A 25,818-nucleotide genomic window follows, 5' to 3' on the forward strand; every position below is an offset into this window, starting at 1 on the left:
ATGGTCACGTGATTATTTAAAATAAACGCGTTCACTTTGGGAAGCTAAATTACATTGACAGGACATCTAGTGGTTATAGGTTGTTAAGGCAAGTAGGCTTTTATTGTCATTGGTCAAATTGACCATCAAATGTCAAATTATACTGGTCTGTTACGTTAACAATCTGTAATGTTGCCACTGTAGGGAATATATATTTTGAACATGCATTGCAAGACATAGTGTAACAAATGTAGAGCAGGTTCAAAGTCAAGATAAATATCAACATGTCTATATTTATCTAAAAACTAGGTCAAATACATCTTCCACTCGCTGTGTAATTTCATGTAAAACCGATTGAAGTCTGTAGTTTACAGGTGACTGTGAACAGGTCAGTGAAATGTAGAAGGGCAGAGAATGATGATGAGTTCACCCCTCAGAAGGCAAATCCATCTAAATAGTTCATAGTTCTTATTTAATGAGCTGATTTAAAGACTCTATATGTTAAATCCTTGTTAAAAGCTGCAGCAGTCTGAGAATAGGGGAACACATGTAGCTAGTGGTGGCTTCCAGACAGTCCATCAAGCAAATTTTTCATGTGCGTACAAGATAAATCATCATCCTCTGGTGCACATTAGTTTTATGTTTAACTCTTCTGTAATGGATTACACAAATAATATTGATATGAGATATGCAATTTTTTTCTGTCTATGGTTCTCCAATGATTCTTAAGTGGAACACATTGCCTTGCTGACGTTGGCGTCCAGGAGTCCTCGCCCCTGAGGATCACAAGAAATAGAGGAGTTGACACAAGGTGTGCTCTTCATGGCTGAGTGCTTATATTACTTTACCACCCTTTCTGCATGTTAGGATCATGCAGGACATTCTTAGCACAATTAAATTGTGTTTTGCACTTGTTTCCAAAAGAAAATCTGCATCAAAATAAGGAGGGTGGAAAAACAGCCTTTAGGATGTTCATGTCATGCTCAAAATGCGCCTGTAGCCAGGCAGTGGGGAGAGGTTCACCTGGGCTTATGAACAAGACTCTACCAGAGGTCATTCTCAAGGCTTTCTACAAATTAAATCATCTCTAGTAAGTCACCACTCCAGCTTAATGTCTCCTGTTATTTCAGTCCTGTAGCCCAATGCCACCCTCTAGTGGACAAAATCACCTTTGTTATTGCTGATGGACAGCATTAAAACAACAACAGCTGGAGTTGGTTTCAATATACACTCAGTGTTTCATGTTGTTGTAGCATATAAAATGGTCTCTTGCTTCAGATGTGATGGTCTTATTCAGGCTTGGGTGCAGATAAGACGCTATAGTGACTAAGTGGCTCAGAGCTACTTGAGCCTGTGGGCGGTGGGTTCTCCAGGCCTCTGGTGGTTGTGAGTGGGGCTGAGCTGACTGCTGGTGGTATAGTGTAATGGCTGTTTAGAGCCAAAGGAGGACTGTCCCCTCCTCCTGCGCAAACCAGGAACCAAAACCAAACGTGATGCAAAGTGAAAATGTACTAGTGTAAATGAAAATGTGATACAAAGGTGAAGCACTTAATCAAGCTGAAATAAGGTCAGCACAACAAACTGTTTACTCTGAGTCCTACAAAAGCATCAAAGTGAAACAAAAAAACAACAATCAGACATTAATTTATCTAGAAAGCAAGAGAAAAATAATGCAAATCACCAGCAGCTTCAAAAGTATGTACATAATGTACAAAATATACAAACTATGGCACGAGGCCAAACTACGCATATTCACAATATGTGTAATAAGAAACGATTTGACTAGTTAATGTGACTGTTTTGATGTCTTATTGCTGTTTTTCCTACTCTGCTCCTTGTATTAAACTAGTGATACATATTTACACACTGGCATAAGTGCCCTACATCTGCTCTGTTTACGGTCCAACAGCAACCACCCCGTCGGCCGCGTGCCTTCACACAGAGCGAAGAGAACAAATGACGTCACCGGGCCGAGAGCACGTTGACATGTGCATGCAGCGGTCCGGGCGATGCCGTAAGTACGAAAGTAACGCGCAGCCAAAAAGCTCAAACAGCACTTACACGCATGCGGACGCTGAAGCTCCGTACTGGGCTGGTCCTCTTCGTATTAGTGTCATACTAAGTGGCTGTGGTCAGAAAGAAGACACTTTGAGACTCTGATGAAATGCATTTAAGATGGTTTTAAGGGCAGGTGCAGCTCAACAGGGGTGCGAAGGGGGCCGATGTTCAGTTCCAGCTCCTGTGTACAGCTACTGTACCAGTCTATTAATGAACATAACTACTGTGCGTTTTCTGTGTATACAAGACCTAAAATACCAGAGTAAGTTGAAAATAACAGATCATTTATCAGATAACTGGATTTTTCATGTGTATCTGTTGGACTGGTGAAAAAGCTACAATCGTCAGAAGACGGAAAAAGACTAGAAACTGTCTATTTCATCTACTCACCCTTCATCTGATTTTATACACCTGCAATGCACAACAATAGTGAGTTTCTTTGGTTGGCAACAGCTGAATAGAGAAAGTTAAAAAAATATACAATGACAAAAATGTAACATTCCCAGTCCAGTTTCTTGTCCAAGTACACTCCCAGGTATTTGTACTTGGTCACCACCTCCACCGCTTCATTTTTAATAGTGAGAGGGGCCTCCTTAGTTTTACTGATGTTTAGCTGGAGGTGGTTCTGTCCACACCAGTCCACAAAGCTGTCCACCACTCCCTGATACTGTGACATCACCACCCTGGACACATCCTACAATAGCAGAGTCATCAGGGAACGTCTGGAGATGACAGGACTCTGGGATGTACCTGAAGTCTGAGGTCCACAGGGTGAAGAGGAAGGGAGACAGGACTGTCCCCTGTGGAGCCCCTGTGCTGCAGAGCACGGTGTCAGACACACAGTTCTGCAGGTGGGGGTGGTTGGTGAGGTGGTCCATGATTCATGGAGGGGGCTAAACCTGCATATGTCCTTCAGTTTCTCTCCCAGCAATGTGGGCCGAATGGTGTTAAATGCACTGGAGAGATCAAAGATCCTCACTGAGGCTCCAGGCGTGTCCAGGTGGTTGTATGCGATGGAGCAGATGTGTGACGGCATCATCCACTCCTAGATGGGTTCATATGCAAACTGGAGGGGGTCGACTGAGGATTTGACCAAAGAACAGAGGGACTCAATGATCAACCTCTCAAAAGCCTCTCACTGTTGCGGCTGGTGATTTGTAATCATATAAGATGTCATAATGAAATAACTTTATTATGTATTTCTATGTACTTGTTGATATACTGACGCTTTTAAATTTTCCTCACTGTATGTACTGTATTTATACTTTATTTCTGTTACTATAGGTCTTTGTAATGAAATGATCCAATCTAAACCACTGTGACTGTAACACTTAGCTTGTTTTAAGTTAGTGGGGAATACTGTATAACCACCAGGTCTCCTGCCAGCGCCTGTGATGTCACTGCGGTTCTCCTACTGGTACTACGGCAGGCAGCGGAGTGGGTACGGTCTACGCCCTCTCGTGTTCCAGTATGTTTAGAAATGAACAGAGGCCCAGTCACACTGCAACGTGACCGCGCAGCCCCGTGCCGATGGCCACGCCCCCTCCACCCAATCAACGCGCGCTGGGGGCGTGTAGGGGCGGGTACGCGGGCTAACGCGGACCAATCACAGTAGCGTGTTTAATATTACTTGCCAGACCATGCACTTGCACGTGTGTCACTGCGTGTAGAATACTGTAGAGGAGGAGGGAGAACAAAAATGTCTGAGGAGCAAACACAGAACGCCGTGCAAAGACAATCGAAGCAGTCAGGGTTTTACACTGGTCTTTTTAGGTTTACGAGTATCTAATCGTGGAATATCAGACCTTTTGTTACGAGGCACATCTAAGGTAAGACGGTGGCGTTTGTGGTGTAACTGTTGGTCGTGTCTGATCCTTTGTAGCTAGCATGCCCGCCGTTAGCCTACAAATGGAACTGCTTTATTTTGCTGCCTTTTAATTAGCGAGACCCGTCGTATATGTGTGGAAACACCAGCTATTTGTAGTTATCACAATGTACAAGTGGAGAGCGTGCTTCGTTTTAAACGTATAGAGACGTCATAATAAAGTTGCGACGTAGGAGATACCAACACTGCTAAGGAATTGTGCTGCGTACAATATTTCCTTGATTTGAACCTGTTATTATCTGTGTTCCTGTACTGTATTTGACGTGTAACTTCACGTGTCTTTGACAGCTTCATACTCAGTTTTATTTAAAATGTTGTTGTGATGTGACGGCTCATCAGATTAAACATTAACTATGTTGTTCCCAATGTGATTCTGGGTGTGTAACCCTTTGACAACATTATTTTGACACAGACATAGTGGTGTGATAATATATTCATCTCTTTCATATAAGGGGGTGGTCTGACAAGCCACATTTAATCCGCGGTCCTTCATCTTATTTAGCATTTTGGGAATTTTTTGTAGCTGATATATGTATTATAGTTTATGTTGACACGTTCAAGCTGGTGATCTAACTTAAAGGAGCCTTAAGTAGAAGTCCACATAATGTCCTTCATATGTAATTGTTCGTGGATGCACTTCTACTCCCATACAGGATAGTCTTTAGGTGACTTAAAGTGCTGGTGAGGGTTGGCACGCATGCAGTGCAGTGCCATTTCATCTGAGCGTGGACAGCTGCTGCAGTGCATTAATGCAGTACTTACGCTGTACCTACATGGTTATTATATCCCAAAGAGCGCCACGCAATTTCAGCATAATTTGGTTCCAACAGCCCCTGTGATGTATTAGATTTAGTGTTCAGAGTGCAGAGCCCCCATCGTGCACTGTACTGTAGATGCTCTGAGGGCTATGGCATATTTTCTGCTTTAGAGTCGACTGGATGCTTAGAGTTACACATATTTCTGCACAGATGCAACTGTGTGGGTTCATCAGGAGAGTTTGAATGGGCGAGGTCCGAACTGAACATTGAAAAAGGGAACTTTCAAAACAACCTCCCCTCAATTGATGTGAGACCCAGTAACAAGTCGCAGGGAGAAGATGACTTTTCCAGCTTGTGCATGAGTAAACTTGACACCAATGTGGAGCACTACCTTTAGGAGAAGGTGAAATGGCAGAAGTGGTGTGAAGTACATTTTTAAGCATTCACACTGCCTCAACACACCATAAACAGTCTATAATTCCTTCTCTAAATGAAAGGTTAAGCAGCACTGCCTAATGTATTGTGAGCCATAGTACAAGGTCCTCCATGGAAGCACTATTCCAACCTTAACTAAAGGCTGAAAAACAAAATACATAGTTTGGTTGTAGAGTGTCCATGTCCTCAGATAACAATAAAACAATAAGGACTAACTGGTTTACAACAGGCTGACAGGAAGCTCCTCACTGACGGTTCTTAATCATGCCTCAGATAGTACGGTCTCCATGTCAGACGACCTTAAATGTTTTTTTTATTAGTTTGTGTTTCTTTAGTTTACCATTTAAACCTGTTGTAGCCTACTTTGTTGTCTACCGGTTTGTTTACACGTTTTTTGGCACATATTCAAGAACAATTAGGTGTCAGTAGAGGTTCAGTGTACACAGTGTACACTTGAATATAATTCTGAACATGTTTGTCTCGAGGGCCAGTAACTAGATTGATCTGTAATTTAATGCTGTTTGCTCCTGAAATTAGGTATTTAATATAAATACAATGTTAAGTAAATTGGGGTTGTGGTTGGAGGCAGAGACAGTTATCTCTCTCTTAGTCAACAGGTCACTAACTTTGTAATTTCTTTGCTCGTTGTTTTTGGTCAGATTTCACAAATACATTTATGTAAATGAGCAGGATATAATTAGAAAAACACCTCAGTCAAAGAGGGCTTGCCTACTCATCTTTGTCTAAGATTCTTTCATTGGTGTGGATCAAGGATGATTACAGTTCTTACTTTGATTCTCGTCCTACGTATGGCAGCTTCTACAGACTGGATAAATCGGTACGCCGAATAATGTGCATTTATTGTAGTGGATAATAAAGTGTGTGGGATAGTACCTTGTAAGAGAGTTTGTGAAATAAAAGTAGAAGCACAAAAGCTTTAAAGCTTAACACAGTTTTATGACACTACAGAGAATGCTCTTTTGTTTAAAGATGTTTTACTACCTTTAAAAAACGATTTTTTTGTTAGTCATTTTAATGTGCAACGGTAGCTGAAAGCCAACCCAAGCCTAGCAGGAAGGCAGTTAGTTCAATTTATCTGTCATCCATCAGCCTTATTATAGCTTTCTGACACAACCATAACAAAATCTGTGTCCCAGTCCAATGAAGTGTCTTTAGCCAGGTTGTCACCAGGTAAGGTTGTATTTTTCCTGTTTTGGTGAAACGGGCACCAATTATTGGCAACCACTGGTAGCTCAGTGGGTCTGGCCTGGGAGCCAAAAGAAACCAGGTTCAAGCCCTCCAGGTGTGTCCCTGAGTAAAACACTAGCTTCGCGGGCATGGCATGCCAGCCCACTGCTCCCCCAAGGCATGGGTCAAATGCAGAGGACCAACTTTGTTGTGACATTGTAACAAAAAATGTGATAATCACAAATGAAGGCTTTCATCTTCTTCTATAAATATGAGACACGGCCTGAGTTCGGCTGGAACTACCCGACTGGGGTAATGAACATGACAGTACAGTATAGCTCAGAATAAAGCCATGTAATGACACAGAAGTTTGGCAGGATTACATAATCATATTGACTAATCACATGAAAAAATGTGTTCCCATCAAAAGGAAAATAAGCTGTAAATCTAGAAGAAACTAATTATTCAGCATGACACTAGGCCAAGTAAACTTGTATTACATACCTTTAAGGGAGCTTCAGTTTTGAGTTTAAACTTTGCCTTAACTGAAATATATTACATTTATCACTCTTGTGTAGTAATAGTTGCTCTCTAAAACATTTACAGTGTCCAGTCCTCCTTGTGACTGTTACTACAGACATGTCGAAACACAGTGCAACTGGTTGAATTGCGAACTTTCCCCCTGATTTAAGCTGTGATTTTCAGCCTATGAACAGATAGGGAAATTCTCTTCAGAACTAAATATTAGATACAGCGCGTTGTTTATGAAGGATGTGTTCCCTGGCCATCGGTTTGTTATTGGCAGTTTTAGAAGTCTAAAAAGATGATTGATAATGGGCTGATTAAAACCAGTAGAATGTGTGGCACCTAAATATTGTATCAATCAGCGCTGCGTTTCTCCGCGCCCCGCTGTAGCGTGTCAGCGGCCCCGCCCAGCCCCCTGGGGGCGGAGCTTAGACAGGACCAGGTTCTTGAGGCGAGCCACGCCTCCGCTCCGGCGCCGACCAATCGGAGCGCTTGTGGGAAATCACCGCCTCGGACACGTGCTATGTACACAAAGCGGGGGCAGAGCGGCCGTGGACGACACGGTGCGAGCGGTGTACTCTCGACGCGGCGTGGTGCGGCCGGCCAAGTCGACGACAGCGCGCTACAGCCGCGCTAGCGGCACTATAGGCGTGTCGGGACGCGCGGCGCGGCGGAGGAGTTGACACATGTTTACGCACGGGGCCAGGCCGCAGCTTCCTGCAGCCGCCGTCGGTACAATGCAGTAGGGAAGCGTGTCATGTTACGCTGAATGCGCTTCAGGTGACTGTAGAAGCAGTGTGATGTTGTTGTTAAAGTTGGCTGTAGTGTGTATCAGGGGCTTGCTTGTGTGTGTTTAGTGCTGATCGTGCTGTGATTCTCAGTCGGGGTTGAGGAAATGCTTTGTGCATTATTTGTGATGTTTAGTCTGTAAAAGAAACGACGAGGACTTGATTAGTGGCCATGACTTTTACAAGCCTGGTGAAATTGCTGCCAACAAGTTGGCCAATGCAGATTTTCTATCTCATCTATCTTTTTATAGATCAATTAACTAATCATTTGAGCCGTACATGCACATTTTTGTTTATCTCCAGCCTGTAGAAAGTTTCAGAAGTTCTTGTGAGCAGTTTTCCTCTATACCTGTTACAGCTTCATCTTTCAGTGCGGTCTTATCGAGTGACTGCAGCTGCAGCGCTCGCCTGAACTCGCGATTATTACAGTAGTTGTATCTGTGGCTTTGTGTCAGATTGCTTGAAGCCTTACAGTACTTATGAACACTTGCATTACCATCATAGGGAGCGGATCTGCAGCCAACTCTTGGAGCGGAGCCCAGGCAAAATCATGCAGAGAATGGCTGCTTGATGATGATAGTACTGTGTGACTCTGCTAATTATAGTGGTGGGCTGCCTCCTGCGTCTTCCTAAACCACGCTGATTTGGATGTGTTGCTCACAGTAGGTAAACGATTCATTTAGCTCCAAAACATAGCGCTATCACACATGAGGAATGTGTCGCTGGCAGCAGACAGTTCTCTGTATACTGGGGCTCTTTGCTGCCAACACCCACGTTTGGTCTGGAGACGATGTGTCAGCAGCCATGTGCCTCCTCAAAGCCATATGAAGTTGTTGGTGACTCACATTTAATACAAGCTTTGTGTTAAAACAAAGTGTCCATGACTTACTGACTCTGAAGTTCTATAACTAATGGTTAATTGGAGATTAACACTTGAGGTCAACTGCATACTCCCACTCCTCCTCTAGATATTAATGCCTGTGTGCCTGCAACTGTGGTCGGCGGCAACGATGTTCAGAGTTTTGGGATGCACAATACAAGTCAGTGCTATGTCACATACAGGTATTTGAGTAGCCGGAGACCACCACCACCACCTCCACCCACTGCCATGTGTCTTTACCATATGCATGGACGTCAGCCCATCTCAACGCCCACTCACACCCTGCTTGCATACTTCCATTTCCATAATTTTTCTTTTCCCCGCCCAGTTCAGCCTCAGCACACACAGTTTGTCATGTGCGTTATCCATCTGACGAAACATAATGCTGATTAGGATTTCATGGCCTGGAAGGAGGCAGCGTACTGTAGATGAAATGATGTAGCATCAGATCAACTGGCGTAACGGAATTACTTCATTTGCAGTGTCCGTTATTTATGTATGATGCGTTACCTTGGTCACTGGCCCTCCACACATGTCATCCTCTAATAATTAAGTCTCCAGCTGGCGGACTCATTGAACATGTCCACTCAGCCGTATTTGGATTTTTGCGTCAGAACTTGAGGCTCAGGTCTGTCTTAGCTGTCGGTGCAGGAACACAGTTAATTCTGTCCGGGCAAATTCTGCATCAAAAGCATCAGCGCGCACCTGCGTGAGGACGGTAAAGAGGGTTGTGGGGCAGCTTGAAGTACAAAACTGACACGATTAAAGGCTAAGAGCGGGGCTGTGTCGTCTTATTGTTGCGTCCGCTGGGCTTATGGGCTTAAGGGTGTCTCCTTTGCCTAAAGAATAAATAGCTCTAGACTTTTACTTGCGTAGGTGGTGGCCATTAAGGTATATGCTTTGAGTTACTATTTTGAAACAACTCTAAATTTGTAACAGCCCTCTAATGTTCAGCTTTGTTACCTCCTCATGACGTACAGATTGCCTTGAGTATGACGACTAACAGATATCCTGTGCAATTTTGGTCAAGGTTCACCCGGTCTGTATTTAGACGCGTGTGCAGTATGTGCACTTGCTGGCAATTAGGGAAGGAAGATTATTGTCCTTCTGTTTTTAAAATGAGGTGATAATCTGATTGAAAGGTTTGCAGTTTGTTCTTCAAGCCAGAGAAAACATTTCATGGCCATATTTGAATGTTCTGCGAAGGCCAACACAGTAAAGTGGTGATAAGCGGTTTTTGTTGTAGTTGCATCCTTCAAAGACAAGGGTCAGAGCATGAGGACTGTTGTGTAATTATGTATCTAATACAGCCAATTCTCTTTTTCTGTCCATTTCTCTCTTATTCGTTCACCTCAGGCGGCCTTTTGCACCTAGATCATCACATCTCTGCTATAAAGTGAAGAGTGTTTCTTGCTCGCACCAAGAGCTGATTTTCTCACTCTCCCTCACAAACATCTCAGCCCATCTGTTGGAGCCCCAATGCCAAGGTTGTTTCATAACCAGGAATTCATCACTTGTCTTCTACGTTGAGTGACGTGACCGCTTTCGCTTTGGAAAGGAATCATTCCCGTCTTCGGTGACTCGGAAGATTTTTCTGGCATTTTGGAAATTTCACTTTCAGCATCGTCCAAGACAGACACACAGAAAAGTGGACAGCTTTTTATTGTTTTCAGGAGAAAGCAGGCAATTCTCACCTTAGTTTCTTTTCTTAACAGCTTTCAGCCATGCTTCACCTGTGTATACTCAGCAGTCCCACTTAAAAAAAAGCATTTCAAAATTTTTTTGCAACACCTCATCTTACTCTAGTATGAGTTATGACAACTCTAAGTCAACGCCCAGCAGTAGTAGTCGGGGGCGAGGATCAAGGTCCGATGACAAAGACAATGACCAGGGAGCAGAGTCAGAAGGGTTGAAGTCTCCACTGGCCAGCAGTGGTCAGTCCAGTGGCAGCGTTAGCAGCCAGAAGCAGGACAATGGGGAGACAGGAGAATCATCCCCCAGTGGAGGATCGGGATCTGGAGGTTCTTCTGGCGACCGGAGGGGCCCCAACTCGGACGACATGGACGGCCTGTCCAGCGGGAACGACTCCGGGGAGCGGGAGAGCGAAGGCGGAATGGAGCGGGAGAACAGGTCCCGTGGGCCCCAGTCCACACGCAGCTCCCACAGCTCGTCGAACGGCAAGGACTCTGGCATGATGCTGGAGACCACCGAGAGCAACAAGAGGTAAGACAGGGGGAACCTGTTGAATTACCCCAAACGTAGAGCTGTGCCGACATAAAACACAGTAGATCCCAACACATCACTCAGCGCTCCATCTGACTGTGTGCATGCTGTTTGATTGGACTTCTTTGGCAGCGTAAGCAAACAATCCCACAGCTGTTATCTGATTGGTGTGCAGACATCCATGAAACCCTCTGTTCCCTTCCATCTCAAACCAGAGAGAAAACTGCAAGCAACCACACACACAATCAGTCAAAACAACAATACAACGAACTGGTAGAGCTCAGAAGTATTTAGACTAGAGAGGTTTTTTAATAATTTTATCTTTGCACAGCAATGTAGATTTGAAAGAACACAATCATGATGATATTAAAGTGTAGAGGTTAAGCTCTATTTTTGGCAGATTTCACAAATGTACGGCCTTTACCTGAGCAGCTATTGTCCCTTCCCCCCGTACACACGCCAGTACTTCATCCATGTCATAAATCCTCTTCATCTTTTTCCCAGCTCAAACTCCCAGAGTCTGTCGCCTCCCAGCAGCTCCCTGGCCTACAGCCTGCTGTCCACCAGCACCGAGCACGACCACCCCTCCACCTCTGGCTGCAGCAGCAACCAGTCTGCCAGGATCCAGACTCAGAAGGACCTAATGAAGGCCATCAAGGAGCTGAAGCTCCGTCTGCCAGCTGAACGCAAGGCCAAGGGCCACTCCAGCACTCTGAATGCCCTCAAGTATGCACTTCAGTGTGTCAGACAAGTCGGAGGTGAGCTTTTGGATCACGTTATGAATCTTAAACAGGTTTCTTTTTCTTCCCTTCATACAGCCTTATGTACTAAACTGTTTACCTCTTTCCAATCGCTGATTGATGTACTTTTAATGATTGCAGCCAACAAGGAGTACTACCACCAGTGGAGCGTGGAGGAGTGTCACGGCTGCAGCCTGGACTTGTCCACCTTCACAATTGAGGAGCTTGACAATATCACATCAGAATACACCCTCAAAAACACAGTGAGTTTACCATAATCACATACATGTTACACTGCAAACTAATGGCAAACAAGAGGTGTAAACTGGCAACACATGCACAGATTAAAGTTATCTTATAACTGGCTTTTGTTCAGAAGCAGCCTCTTTCACACACCTTAATTCAGTAACAGAACTTGACACCAGGTAGCTGCCAAACACCAACACGCTCCAAGAATGAGCCTATTGACAGTTTGTTAAAACGTAAGCGCAGCCCAGTAAACGGCTCCTCCATCATCTGATGATCTGTGTTCCTCCACAGGACACGTTCTCCATGGCTGTGTCCTTCATGTCTGGGAAGGTGGTGTACGTGTCACCCCAGGGCTCGTCGCTGCTGCGCTGTAAGCCAGAGTGTCTCCAGGGGACTGTGTTTTCTGAGCTCCTGGCCCCGCAGGACGTCAGCACTTTCTACAGCAGCACGGCACCCTGTCGCCTGCCCACGTGGGCCTCCTGCATCGGGTCTGGTGAGAGAAAGCTGTGGGGAACATAAGAAAGTTTGTTAGGCAGTAAAATCCCAAGATCATGCAGTGACCAATATAGCCTGGCTTCCACCTTAAAATAAAAGTTGCTATTTTGCAGGAAACTTTTTCCCTTTTTTGTTCTAAGCAGCCCTTAAATTCCTTTTTCACAGCTTCTCCTCCAGTCGACTGCACTCAGGAGAAGTCCATGTTCTGCCGGATCAGTGCTGACCGGACACATGGTGGAGACATGCGCTACTACCCGTTTCGCCTCACGCCCTACCAGCTCACCATCAGAGACTCGGACGCTGCTGAGCCCCAGCCCTGCTGCCTGCTCATCGCAGAGAGGGTCCACTCTGGCTATGAAGGTATTTAGAATGGAACTTGGCTGTAGAGTGAAGCTAATTCAGCCTTTAAAAAGGTGCCTCATGTATCGCCTCTGTCTTTCAGCTCCTCGCATCCCCCCAGACAAGAGGATCTTCACCACAAGCCACACTCCCAGCTGTCTCTTTCAGGAAGTTGATGAGAGGTCAGTTGCCAGACTTCTGTCGAGATTGGAAATATCAAAAGACATGAATTAATAATCAAACAGTAGCAGCTACAGTATATGCAATAAATGTAGACGTTAGAGATATTTTAGCCGTAAACATATGTTTATTGCTGCATAGCAGTAACTGATGGGGCGTTACTGTGGATCACTCTGTAAGTGTAATATGTGTTTTCAGGGCGGTACCGCTTTTGGGCTACCTGCCTCAGGACTTGGTGGGAACCCCCACCCTGCTCTACATTCACCCTGAGGACCGACCCATGATGGTGGCTATACATGAAAAGAGTGAGCCTGTGGATCTAATATCCCCCATAAAGAGCTACTTGTTTCAGTTCAACCGTAAAGACGTTGTTCCTGTATTTCTGTTGTTCAGTTTTTCAGTTCGCGGGGCAGCCGTTTGACTATTCACCTCTGAGGATGTGCGCTCGTAACGGGGAATATCTGACCATCGACACTAGCTGGTCTTCCTTTGTCAACCCCTGGAGCAGAAAGGTGGCCTTCATCGTAGGGCGCCACAAAGTCAGAACGTACGTTCATGTCGTCTACAGCCGATGTGTTTATGACTGTTTTGCAACGTGGCAGCAATGTTTTATCTACTGTGTTTGTTAGGAAAAAAGTTTTTGTATGAAATTCATCCTTAGCTTCAGACCTGAGCGGCACAGCGCTAATCAGCCCTCTGCCTCACCTTCTGTTCCCAGGAGCCCCCTTAATGAAGACGTCTTCACGCCACAGAGCTGCGAGGGCCAGGTCACCACGCCTGACATCGTCCAGCTGAGCGAGCAGATCCACCGCCTCCTCGTGCAGCCTGTTCACAGCGGCAGCTCTCAGGGCTACAGCTCTCTGGGGTCCAGCGGTTCACGAGGCTCCCGCCGTTCACACCAGCAGCATCTCAGCGCTTCAGCGGCCTCCTCCAGCGACAGCAACGGCCCCGCAATGGATGAGGCGGCTGTCGGTGTCACTGTACATAAGCCTGTGAGTCTGGTTTGGGATCTAAATACATTACATTTAGCTGCATTGTGCAGTTGTCTCGTTGTAGGGAAGGAAAAATAAGAAAACCTCTCCTTTTAGGGTTCTCAGTTGAGCCTTTTCTGTTGTTTTTCCAGATGACGTTCCAGCAGATCTGCAAAGATGTTCACATGGTCAAGACCAATGGACAGCAAGTTTTTATCGAGTCCCGCAACCGGCCACCACCCAGAAAAAACACCACCACCAGTGCAGGTAAATGAAAAAGATTGGAGTAAATGGAAATGCTCTCATTTGCAGAAAGTAGGTGCTTTGTTGAAATAAACAGTGGGAAACATTCAATAGGTTTTTCCAGTCAGATTCTAAGAAGAAAAGTAGCCTCAGCTGAAAAGCTGAACAGATTTTAAAACAAGCTGATAGACATTTCTGGTTTTGTGTTCTAGTATAAAAAGATCTGTTTATTATATCTTCCATCATTCATCTCTTCACATTGTGGCTTTAATTACACTTGGACTTCAGTCAGTGCAAACATTTCCACTTCGGCTAAACCGTGTGAGGATATTTAGACTTTCCAGGGATCCCACTTGTAATGTAATAAAACAAGTGGAGGTGGCAATGTAAAGCTGGCTGTTACATGATAATAAAATGTAAAGGGGTAGAAAATGTGCTGTGCTTGTCGCTTTCGGCAGAGATTGATTCGAGGTAATAACCATATTTTTCATTTTTCCATCCTTTTAATGTGTCACACAGCTTCTGCAGGCATTAGGGCCATCAACAGTGACCCAATCAGGGGCCTGATAGCAGATATGACAAGCCCTCCCCGAGCATTGGTCCCTGCGCCTCTTGTGCAGAAGGAGCCCACTACTGGATACTCCTACCAGCAGATCAACTGCCTGGACAGCATCATTAGGTTTGTGTTCAAGCCAAAATCAATACACCAAGATACAGTATAGCCCTCTTGATCATCACTTGACTCATCCGGTGATACTTTGTGTCTACGCAGGTACTTGGAGAGCTGTAACATTCCCAACACAGTGAAAAGGAAGTGTGGCTCCTCCTCCTGTACTGCCTCATCCACGTCTGATGACGACAAACAGGAAGCCAGTAACAACAACAAAGGTACTTAACTACTAAAAGCTGAAACCAGTTTGGTTTGTTGTTTATGTAATTGTCTAGGGAGCAGCATTGCAGGCCAAAGAGGTGGGGGAAACCACTTCTAACATCACAGAATATGAATCACAAATCTCTTATATGTTGTCCAAGCCACAACCTTTTGCTAAAGCTCGATTGTGATCATGTTTTTTTCCCTACAGGAGGGTCAGTTACCCTCGTCGGTGAACCACCTCCTCTGCCTCCGCTCACCATGGCCACAAAGGCAGAGAGTGTAGCGTCAGTCACGTCACAGTGTAGCTTCAGTAGCACAATCGTTCATGTTGGAGACAAGAAGCCTCCTGAGTCAGGTGGGCATCATCAACACTCACCTGTGTTGGGGAAATTCTTCGAAACCTGGGAGGCTGGGATTGTCGCCAATTCTCAAAAGACTTGAACCAAAAATGTAGTGGAATAATTCGCCTCAGTTTTAAGACAGAAAAGACATAAAGAGTGTTCTAACCATAATTTCTACAAACCATGATCTTATAGTCTTAATCAAAAGGATAATCAATGATGGATGTAAACCAGATGCAAACCCATCATTCCTTTATTTAGGCTACCTGTAGTTAATCTGTTCAAAGTGTGGCTCTTTAACCTCTCAGATCTATATGATGTTACATTTAAAACAGAAAGAAGGTTTTTATTCTTTACAGGCCACACAAACATTAGCTATTAAGACCTAACTATCTGTAGTAGATAATCCAGTAGATTTGGATTACACTTACATATAGTTGAATCTTTGTATCTTCTTAAAGTCAGAAACTGGCTTAGAGGCCAAGTAAGATCCAGTAGAACTATAGCCACTGAATAATCATGTATCTTGAAAAACAGTGTTCATTTCACCGTTAATGAATTTAACTTTTTATTTGCAGAAGAAGGATTTTCTTATTTCTTCCTTCAAAAACTACATTGTCAGTTTAAGTCATCGTCACCATCTTTACTTTGTAATGATTCCTCCCTCCTTCTCATTTCTTATCACAGACATCGTCATGGAGGATGCTCCTATAATCCCCACACTGGCTCCTCCCACCACAATGCCAACTCCTCCCACCAGCGGGCTGACCCCTCCCACTAACACGGCCATCACCTTTCCGCCTCCGCCGCCTCCACCCCTTCCCCCACCTGCAGCACCTCAAGCTACGCAGCCAGAGAGGGACAGCAGGAGGAGTGGAAGTGTTGGAGGAGGTGGCGGAGCAGCGGGAGGGAGTGGAGGAGGCCGCCTCGGCCTGACAAAGGAGGTGCTGTCAGCCCACACCCAGCAGGAGGAACAGGCCTTCCTTGATCGCTTCAAGGACCTCAGCAAGCTGCGTGTGTTCGATCAGACGGTGTCCTCAACTGTGCACTGCCGCACCCCTGCTGCCAACCCACGGTCCCGAGGTAGGGACGCCACACAGCCTGGAACCCCACAACTTATGCAGTTCCAGGTTTTTTTATCAACAAAAATATTTTCATGATATATGTGTTTACCATTTCCAATAAATCTATTGCATCCTATTCCCTTCTTTTCTCTAGGAGTGCGTTGCTCTCGGGACTACCCAGCTGCTGGAGGTAGCACTGGCCACAGACGTGGTCGCGGTGGCAAGAGGCTCAAGCACCAGGAGTCATCTGAGCAGCACAGTTCTCTAGGCTTCAGCGGGAGCCGCCATGACCCCAGGGCAAATGCTGCCCCAATGCCCCTCAACATGCCCCTCGGACCTCCAACCAACTCCTCATCTTGGCCATCCGTAGGCTCCCAGGCCAGCATTCCCTCTATGCCCTTTGCCCCTGGTATGCTTCCAATCTACCCCATGTACCCACCCCTCGCGCAGCCTTTACCCATTCAAGATCCCTCACGGTTTCCCTCAAGCCCAATGGTGCCTCCCATGATGGCTCTTGTCTTGCCCAACTACATGTTTCCTCAGATGGGAGCTCCCATCCCTCAGCCAGGCCCTGTCCCTGGACAATTCTACAATCCCAATTTCACTTACCCTGGTGCTGCGCCAGCCCCCGTCCCCACTCTCATCTCCAACACTATGCCCATCCCAGGCACCGGCGCCCCTTCCCGTAGCAGCACTCCTCAGTCCTACAGTCAGACACCTGCTGACCGAGAGGGTGCGGAGTCCCCCCTCTTCCACTCTCGATGCTCCTCCCCTCTAAACCTGCTACAGCTGGAGGAGTCACCCAGCAACAGGTTAGAGGTGGCCACGGCACTGGCAGCATCACAGCAGGCGACTCCGTCCGTGCCGGGCGGTGCAGCCAGTGGACAAAGCTCAGCCAATCAGAGGAGCTCTGAAGACACCTCCAAGGAGAATGAGAACGTAAGCACACATATGTTTTGATAATATACTGGATATGGTGAGTTTGTTTAAACAATATATAAGATCTAGAGTCTTTTGACACTTCTTTTTTTTTCCTCCCCTCAGGGCGAGGCTAATGAGTCCAACCCCGATGACATGTCCACCTCGAGCGACCTGCTGGATCTGTTGCTGCAGGAAGACTCTCGCTCAGGCACCGGCTCAGCTGCTTCAGGCTCAGGTTCCTCAGGCACAAGGTCCTCTGGTTCAGGTTCTGGCTCCAACGGCTGTAGCTCCTCTGGCACCAGCGGCACCAGTTAGTAGATTTAATTTTATAAATGTGTGGCAGGTATGCTTTTTATTATTCAACTATACAAAAGGTGTGATCTTATGTTTGTTATGTTCATATAAAGCAGTAAAGTCAATTATGCCTTCATGGCATGGAATCTTTAAGGCATTTGCTTACTTAAGGTGGTACTTCAAGACCTCTTCAAGGTTGGCAGGTCTGTTAGACCACACAGTGAGATTTATTTTGTCACAAGCAGGTCTATTGTGCTTTTACCAGGAGTGATGGGGTCAGTGTGACAGTGATATAAGTCAAACCGCCTCCTCAACAGGATAAGACATGTCAAGGGGCAATTTTTCTTGAGACATGTTTTGAAAAACCTTTTATGGTCTTGATGTAATATATCAGTTGTTACGATATATTTTTATGAAACTGCCTTAAATGTGGACAATCAATGCAGTATTTAATGTAATCTAATTAATGATCCTGTTGGCTTAGTTGCTTAGGTCAGGTAGAACTAAATGCTGAGACACAACCACACTTTGAAAATATGGCAAAATAAAGTATGAGACAGCCTTTTCTCTTCTCCTTCCTTTGAAGCAAACATATTCAAACAGTAATACCTGAAAATTGTGTTGTTACAGGCAGCAGCCAGGGAAGCCACACCAGCAAGTACTTTGGTAGCATTGACTCGTCGGAGAACGACCACTCCCGCAAACAGACAGCAGGGGGCAGCAGCAGCGGCCAAGGAGATGGCGGTGAGGAGCAGTTCATCAAGTGTGTCCTGCAGGACCCCATTTGGCTGCTGATGGCCAACACGGATGACAAGGTCATGATGACCTATCAGCTGCCCGTCAGGTAGGAGTGAGGAAAACACCACACTTAATTTTGGACCCTTCAGTTGTGTGTTAATTTCTTAGATTTAGAGACATGACGGGCTAAGACTGACTCGAATGTAAAATAAAATTTGACCAGTCCATAACAGAAAGGCCGCAGAGTCACAGGAACCGTTTTCCCTGTGTTTGTGTCACAGGGACATTGAGACGGTGCTGCGTGAGGACCGAGAGGCCCTGAGGAACATGCAGAAACACCAGCCTCGCTTCACAGATGAGCAGAAGAGGGAGCTGAGTCAGGTTCACCCCTGGATCCGCACAGGACGTCTCCCTCGAGCCATCAATATTTCTGTACGCACACTATGAAAGATTCAAATTAGAACAACTTAAATTGCACCTAAGATGCCACCAGGTAACCAACCACCTGTTTATTTTTTTTAACTCAGGGCTGTGCCGGCTGTAAGTCCCCCCCCAGTGTGCCTCCCGCTGCCCCATTCGATGTGGAAATCCATGAGATGGAACTGTGCAGTGTGCTGAAGGCGCAGGAGGAGGACGGCAGCAAGGACAAGAAAGGTCACTCAGAAACCGCCATGGATGAAATTCAGGCAGAGGAGGATGACGAGGAAGAGGAAGTAGAAGAGAAAGGCAGCAAAGACATGGCAGCAGAGGAGCAGAAAGCGTCCTCAGATCCTGTGGAGAAAAAGGCGGATGCTCAGCCGCCCGAGTCTGACATGACTCACTAAGTGGGTGGCCAAAGATAGAAAACACTATCGTGACTTTTCTGAGCCGATACACAGATTATGCACACTCTAGGACTTTGTGTCTCTGTATGTGCTGGGACTCGGAGGTGCATAATGATGAAGACAACTGCCATTTGTTATGTAACAGTCACGGCTTTGATGGCGACACACTGGGTATGCTGAATAACTTTAAATGCCAGAAAGGATGTGCACACTCGGTTTTAGAGAGTGAGTTAGGATACTTTCTGTTTCTTGTAGTTTTCTGCATATTTATTGAAGTTGTAAAATAATCGGGACTAAGGTGAATGTGTTAAAAAACGCCTTTACTTAAAGATGGGTGTCGTCCTTGACATTTCATCCTCGTTTCTTCTTTTTGAATGTTTCCCAGGTTGCCTGGGATCCAGCTCCCACTTTAATCCTGCTTGTCTCTAAAACTGAAGGTTTTTTTAAATATTCTAAATCATACCCCAGAAAAAGAAAGATCCCAAAAGAAGAATAACGCAAAGTCACAACTAGTTTATTTTGTAAATACTGTGTATATTTTTATACTTTCACTGCATATAGAGAGAGGACGGATGCTTGGCGATCGCCAGGAGGCCCTTCAGCAAGGCATGAGTGCATTTATGACCGAGGAACAAGGCTTAACAGTTTTCTCACAAACTGAAGAAATAAACCTAAACTGCCAGCACCCAAAGGATCTGAAAAGCCGTCAGCGGAGGGAGAGCTTTTCACGCTGCCAGTGTTTAATCACGGCAGTAAGAGGATGTAGACAGAGGAAACTCTTGAGGAAGTGTTTAGCGTTCAGAGAGTCTTTATATCTTCACTTTTCCTCTCTGTCCCCCTCTCAGTCGTTCTCCGTTCTGTGGCACTGTTCTGGTCATGTGATATCCTGTGCTTCATGGCGTCCGTGATCTCTGCAACAGTTTCTTAATATTTTTGTGAGATTCTTTGTACAATAAAAGACAATAAAACAACTTGAAACGCCTTTAAATGTACAGTCTTGATTTACGTGTTTTCTCTTCTCCGGCGCAGATTGTAGTGTGATTACATCTCTCTCCAGGCTATTTTTGCTGGTGGGTGTTTTGCAGCAGTTGGCCTGAAAGTGTCCAGAGCGAACTGGAATCAAAGAGCGGATCAGGGCAGCTGCTTTCCTCACCACAGTCTCCTATTCAGCTGCGGTTTCCACCCAGAGTGGTCACGGCAGCCTAAAAAAGACAAAGGCGCGCTCTCCTTTAGACAAACAATGCGGAAAACGATCTCATTGCACATTAGGATTCTAACAATGGCTAGAATGATTCTAAAGCATGAGATGATGGCAATCAAATCTTTTTTATAGTAATAATTTAAGTCACTCTCTTGCAGAAATTACTGTATCTAAACTGTTTTTGTTCTCATTCTGTCTCTGCACCCTCGTTAGCAGCTGGTGTGAGGTTGTAATGCACTTTGCACAAATTTTGAAAAATGTTAATCCATAAAACAATACATTTGACACTTGGAAAAAAAAGAGGATCATCAAAGCTGGAGTAAAATAATAATAATTTACGTAGCTAAAGCTTTTTCTTTATTGACAGCCTTTAAATTCACTTTACTTCTTGATGGGACTTACACTATTAGAGTCATCCTCATGACAAACCATGATGGGCTGCTGTCACTAGACAAACCTATCGACCAAGCGAGGAGCTTTCAGCGTCGACGGGGCCTAAACTGAAGATCTCAGCAGACCATCCAGTAGTTGTTGAGGTATTTCTGTCTGCACAAACAGATCAGCGCCGCCAAGCGTACAAGCGGTGGCCAACGAAAGCCTGGCTTGTAGCTGGTGGAGGCCGTTATACACACACACGCAACAGTGGCACTCTGTCCGGGACACACCTGCAGAAACACGCTCTCCCCATATATTCCATCCCTACTTGTGAGGAGCTGTGCACAGGTAGTGTACAGTTCTGCCGGGCGTCGGCTGTAGCGCCACCCTCTCATCCACCACGGCCGCTCTTTCCCCTCCCTTTTCCAACCTTAACATCTCTCCACGCCTCTTCGTGCATCGTGCTCCTTCTTCCTGCCTCTTCTGTTTTCCCTCTGCTTTCCTCATCTGGAAGGGCTTCAGGATGGAGGACAGGGTGTGGACCGTGTGCCTTCTGCTCACTTTGACGCTGGGATGCGCCGCGGCTCAGACTCAGCCCAACGACACCAGGTTAGTTCCGCTTGCACAGTGCGGATGTTACGCCTTCAGGGATGAGGCCGTCAGTGACTGTTCGTTTGCTTCCTCTAACCTGTCGCATGTCCACATCTGTGAGGATCAACCACCACGCTTTCCGTCTCCTGGAAAACACAGGGAGATGTGGTTGGCATCCCGCAGACAGACAGACAGACACAGGATCACTGCTCTGCTCCTGGTGCAGTGATTGGACCGGGCTCCTCCACTCGAAGCCTCACTGAACCTCACCCGAGTCGGACTTTCGCGTGGAGCTTAATTTGAACATGTGAGACAAACAAATGCCTGTGGGCTGCAGAGCTGCGCAGGGTCAGGAGGGAGGGACTCGGCCGCTGCTGGATTCTTCTCTGCACCACAGCATTGCCTGAAGAACAATAATGGTTGATGATTACAAAAACACAGCCCGCGCTGTAAAAACGGTTTGTTTTTCTCCCGAAGCCGCTCAGCGGATGAAACCCGACATGATAAAACGCAGAGTTCAAGGGGAAAAACAGAACAGCAGACGTTTTCAATGAACAAGTCTGGGGCTGCGAAATTAAAAGTTGAGGCCGACTCGGCTTTGATCTGTGTTTATGTGAGTGTGAAGGGGTAGGTGTGTGTCACCGAGCTCCGTGTGTGAGCAGCGCTTGAAGGAGCTGCTGGAGTTAAGTACAGCGTGCGCTATGGCTGGTGCCCACTTTCTTGTGGCGCAGGCAGTGTGTGGTGAGTGTGATGAGGAGCCGCCGGGCTTGAACAGAGACAGACTGTGATCACATCATGGTCTGTGTGCGTTTGCAAGAAGCGTGTCTACTCCAATGCAACGCGTAAGAAGTGAAAGAAGTGCTGAACTGCGGCTCATCCTGGTTGTTTCCCTGCTTCTCTTTTCTTCCTCAGGCCCAATTTCAAATGTGGAGGTCACCTGGTCACAGACTCTGGCATCGTGGCCAGTGAAGGCTTCCCCAGTCACTACAGAGCCAACACCAAATGCACCTGGTTCATCACCGTGAGTCCCTGAAAATCACTGAGCCCAATGTAACTGGGTCATGTAACAGTCAGGTTTGATCCAATCCATCGTGTTAGAGGCAAACACAGAGGCGGTTTTGGTGTCATTGTGCATTAGGAACATGTATTTTAGTGTATTTTATTATTTTATATTAGGTAAAGGAACAAAACACATACAAATAACACGTACCAGCTGCTCAATTAAACAAAACAAACCTTTAAAAACATCCATTCAAATTTTTTGGATGCTGAACATCACTATTTATGAGGAACATTCGTGCAAACTCTCACGTCACTCTTTTCGTTTCCTGTCACTCACTGTTTGAAGAAGGAGCTAATGATGAGCACCTGCCCTTAATTAAGCACCAACCAACGCTGAACAAAAGAAATGCATTTAACTACAGTAATAAATTATTTTATTTGGCTCAATTTTTTAAAATAAAAAAATAAAGTAAACAGACAGATGAAGCATTTCAAAAATAGCAAACTCTAAATATGTTAGCTGCATCATTCAGTCTGGCTGACTGTACTGTATCTGCTATCGCACTGCATTTCTTGCTTTCATTTTTATTTTATTAGTGCAGATATTTTCTAAAAAAATATTTGAATTGTTGCAAAAAGATACAGTTGAAATGTATTTCTTAACCCGTTGCTTCCGGTGAATTCTGGATGCAGGTCCCTGAAGGCCACGTGGTCATGCTGTCGTTCCGCCTCTTCGACATGGAGGCCGACCCCACCTGTCGCTACGACTACCTGGACGTGTACAACGGTCACACTCACCTGGTTCAGAAGCTGGGGCGCTTCTGTGGAACGTTCCGGCCCGGCGCCCTCATCTCTACCTCCAACACCATGATGCTAGAGATGGTGTCGGACGACGGCACCGGCGGACGGGGCTTCCTGGCCTCGTTCAGTGCGGGGAAGCCACACGTGGAAGGTGGGGACTGTTCAGGGGGTGAACAAATCCACCCAATCTGTCTGGTTTGGGCTAACATTGCAACTCTTCCCCCACCCCCCCAACACACAGAGAACCAGTTCTGTGGGGGTCGGCTAACCAAATCTCAGGGTGCGGTCAAGACACCCAACTGGCCCAACTCTGACTACCCAGCAGGCATCAGCTGCTCCTGGCACATCTCTGTAGAACCAAGCAATGTGAGCCAATCAAACCTTATTATGTTTTGTTATGGTATGTTATGAATGGAAGGCTACCTTATCCCAGAGACAACATGTGAAGAAGGCAGCCTAGCTAACAAAAGCTAATCATCCTGTTAGCTTAGCTCACACTTCCCAAACCTTAGAAGAAGTAATGAAAACAGAACTCAAGGGGCCCATGACTAGGAAAGCTTCCTCGTGTGCTGTGCGGCCTGTTTGTGTACATGAGAGTGTGACCGTAGCCTCGTTGCGTAGCTAAATGAAAGGCTTCATTGAGCGACCGAAGCCGCGTTCATGTGTGCCAAGAGATTGAATGAAAGGAAGGAGGGAAAGGCCGCAGTAAATGGCCTTCTGTACCTCCAGAAGCCGGGCCGTTCCCCACCTTCACCACATCTATGTCTGCACTGTACTGGATGACAGGAATGTAGTCATGTAGCAGCTCCCAGGCATAACCCTGCGCCGCCACCTCTCTTCCAGGTGATCGAGGTGAAGTTTGAGAAGATAGATCTGGAGGCCGACACATACTGTCGCTATGACTACGTGGCGTTGTTTAACGGGGGAGAGACCGACGACTCCAGAAGGATCGGGAAGTTCTGCGGAGATAAAACACCAGAGTGAGATGACTGGTCACAAATGTGCTTCAGGAAGTTGCATAATCAAAGCATTCCACACGTTTAACCAGCTGCTTTGCTTTGCCCTTTTCACTTCCTTGGTTCTTTCCACCTTTGTCTTCTCTACAAAGAACTGTGGTGACCAATGGGAACGAGCTCCTTGTTCAGTTTGTCTCCGATCTCAGCGTGACCTCAGATGGCTTCATGGCCCACTACTCCAGCGTGCCCCGCGGGTCCCGAACGCCCACCGCCGGAGGCGACTTTATCTACGGACCTCAGACTACGTCCATACCACAGAGAAAACCCACGAAGCCAAGCAAACCCACCAAACCAACCCCTAAAGCTAACCCTGAGGTCCAGCCCAAACCCACCAGAAAACCATGGGTGAGGAAAACTCTACCACCCAAGCCTTTACCTAGACCCACAGCTAAGCCCAAACCAGCTAAACCCACACCTAAGGTACCTGTGAAGAAGCCCACCCCTAAACCCAAAGCCGGACCTACACCCAGGCCTCAGCCGACAGTCAAACCTACCATCAAAGCTAAAGTCACACGTAAGTTTATACTTAAGACCAAGCCCACCATGAAGCCTCGCGTAAAACCAGTCAAGCCGACCCCCAAAAGTGGAACTAAACCAACAATAAAACCCAAAATGAAGCCCAGCACAACGGCAAAACCAAGACCAAGCAACACCGTCACAAAGAAGCCAGCTGTGAGCAAAATACGTGAGTGAAGCTGTTTTTAAACATCTTGGCGATGCCTCCGTTTTTTTTAAGTTCAAGTATATGTGTTCATAAATGCGGTGGTGTGTGTCTCCATCAGCTTTACCACTAAACCCGCTGTGCACACAGGCCTGTAAGAGGACAGGAACCCTCCAGTCCAGCTTCTGCACTCATGACTTTGGTGAGTCCCATTTGTAGATAAACACAAATGCTCAAATGCTCCAGTTAGCATGAAGCTGCTCTTCATTCTTTGCACTGTGACTGTCCTCTGTCATCATCCTTTCTGCCTCAGTGATTACCGGTAAGGTTACGTCAGTGACCCCTGGTCCCGCGGGCTCAGCAACAGTTGAGGTGTTCCTCATCAAAGACTACAGGAGAGGACGCCTTAACATCACCAAGACAGGACCTGCCATGACGGTCACACTGAGCACTACCTGCAAGAGATGCCCCAGCATAACCAGAGGTACGTCCCACACACATAACATATGTGGCAAATATATTCAAAAGTGAGAAATGCAACATGAATGTATTATTTATATGGGATGTTGGCATCACTTATTAATGATGACTATGAATTCAATCATGCCAGGAATCTTAAACCCAATTTAGCTGGTAATGCTACAGTATGAATGACCATTCAAACCCTGTGTCCGACATCCAGGTCTGAACTACGTGTTGATGGGAGATGTTGACGAACAGGGCAATGGGCATCTGAGCCCCTCCACCTTCACGCTCCTCTACAAGCCCATCCACAGCAAAGCACTGGACAACCTCGCCCGCACATCGTGCTGACATCCCAGTCAAAACCAGTCAAACCGACAGACCTGACTGGGGCTTTGGAGCTTTACTGGAGTAAAGCAGCATGTAGAGAATGATATACATTTATAAACAGCTTTGATCATTCTGTTTTTTATGTAAATTATATTATACTGTATGTCTTGTTGTATGTTAAACTATCATAAACAGAGTCTGGGCTCATTCATGTATCCACTAGGCCACATGACCCAGTAAGATCACAGCCTGCAGCAGAGCCTCATCCATTGCTGTCCTGGTGTACTTCACTGCACTTGGTATCAAACCTGGGTCATGTAATAAAACTTTTCCAGTCATTGTCTTTGTTTCTTGTGTTCCTACATATAATCAGCTACAGTTTCAGTC

The 25,818-nt window shown here is 46.0% G+C and overlaps 2 protein-coding genes and 1 long non-coding RNA gene across 5 annotated transcripts; 2 read left to right on the plus strand and 1 right to left on the minus strand.

The window, feature by feature from the left end:
* Positions 1-3,695: 3,695 nt before the first annotated feature.
* per1b (period circadian clock 1b) lies at positions 3,696-19,974 on the plus strand. Of its 3 annotated transcripts, none has more exons than XM_029130960.2 (20): positions 3,697-3,866; positions 9,853-10,719; positions 11,224-11,477; positions 11,601-11,722; positions 12,000-12,201; positions 12,369-12,563; positions 12,646-12,724; positions 12,921-13,027; positions 13,116-13,269; positions 13,441-13,714; positions 13,846-13,960; positions 14,456-14,615; positions 14,709-14,824; positions 15,019-15,165; positions 15,839-16,234; positions 16,370-17,154; positions 17,260-17,446; positions 18,061-18,274; positions 18,450-18,600; positions 18,696-19,974. In XM_029130960.2, the coding sequence occupies exons 2-20, from the start codon at positions 10,304-10,306 to the stop codon at positions 18,990-18,992; spliced, it is 4,371 nt and encodes a 1,456-aa protein (XP_028986793.1). In that variant the 5' UTR covers positions 3,697-3,866; positions 9,853-10,303; the 3' UTR covers positions 18,993-19,974. The 3 variants fall into 3 exon arrangements, with proteins under 3 accessions (XP_055360829.1, XP_028986793.1, XP_028986803.1); XM_029130970.3 differs by lacking the exon at positions 3,697-3,866 and adding an exon at positions 7,400-7,608; XM_055504854.1 differs by lacking the exon at positions 15,019-15,165 and having other exon boundaries at positions 3,696-3,866.
* Positions 19,424-21,085, minus strand: LOC129603477 (uncharacterized). The gene is made up of 2 exons (XR_008693356.1): positions 20,596-21,085; positions 19,424-20,194 (listed from the first exon to the last, which is right to left on the minus strand). It is a non-coding gene; the product is annotated as an uncharacterized LOC129603477 (long non-coding RNA).
* pcolceb (procollagen C-endopeptidase enhancer b) lies at positions 21,047-25,770 on the plus strand. The gene is made up of 9 exons (XM_029130982.3): positions 21,047-21,177; positions 22,072-22,180; positions 22,855-23,113; positions 23,204-23,328; positions 23,806-23,942; positions 24,071-24,663; positions 24,761-24,841; positions 24,953-25,123; positions 25,322-25,770. The coding sequence occupies exons 1-9, from the start codon at positions 21,092-21,094 to the stop codon at positions 25,450-25,452; spliced, it is 1,692 nt and encodes a 563-aa protein (XP_028986815.1). The 5' UTR covers positions 21,047-21,091; the 3' UTR covers positions 25,453-25,770.
* Positions 25,771-25,818: the final 48 nt, after the last annotated feature.

Source organism: Betta splendens, chromosome 2 (assembly GCF_900634795.4).
Source record: "Betta splendens chromosome 2, fBetSpl5.4, whole genome shotgun sequence".
Taxonomy (NCBI): domain Eukaryota; kingdom Metazoa; phylum Chordata; class Actinopteri; order Anabantiformes; family Osphronemidae; genus Betta; species Betta splendens.

Coding starts and splice junctions, on each gene's coding strand:
- per1b (XM_029130960.2), top strand. CDS start 10,304: ATGAGTTATGACAACTCTAAGTCAACGCCCAGCAGTAGTAGTCGGGGG. Junction 12,725..12,920: donor TTTCAGGAAGTTGATGAGAG/GTCAGTTGCCAG, acceptor ATGTGTTTTCAG/GGCGGTACCGCTTTTGGGCT. Junction 17,155..17,259: donor CCTCCAAGGAGAATGAGAAC/GTAAGCACACAT, acceptor TCCTCCCCTCAG/GGCGAGGCTAATGAGTCCAA.
- pcolceb (XM_029130982.3), top strand. CDS start 21,092: ATGGAGGACAGGGTGTGGACCGTGTGCCTTCTGCTCACTTTGACGCTG. Junction 22,181..22,854: donor AATGCACCTGGTTCATCACC/GTGAGTCCCTGA, acceptor TTCTGGATGCAG/GTCCCTGAAGGCCACGTGGT. Junction 24,664..24,760: donor GCCAGCTGTGAGCAAAATAC/GTGAGTGAAGCT, acceptor TGTCTCCATCAG/CTTTACCACTAAACCCGCTG.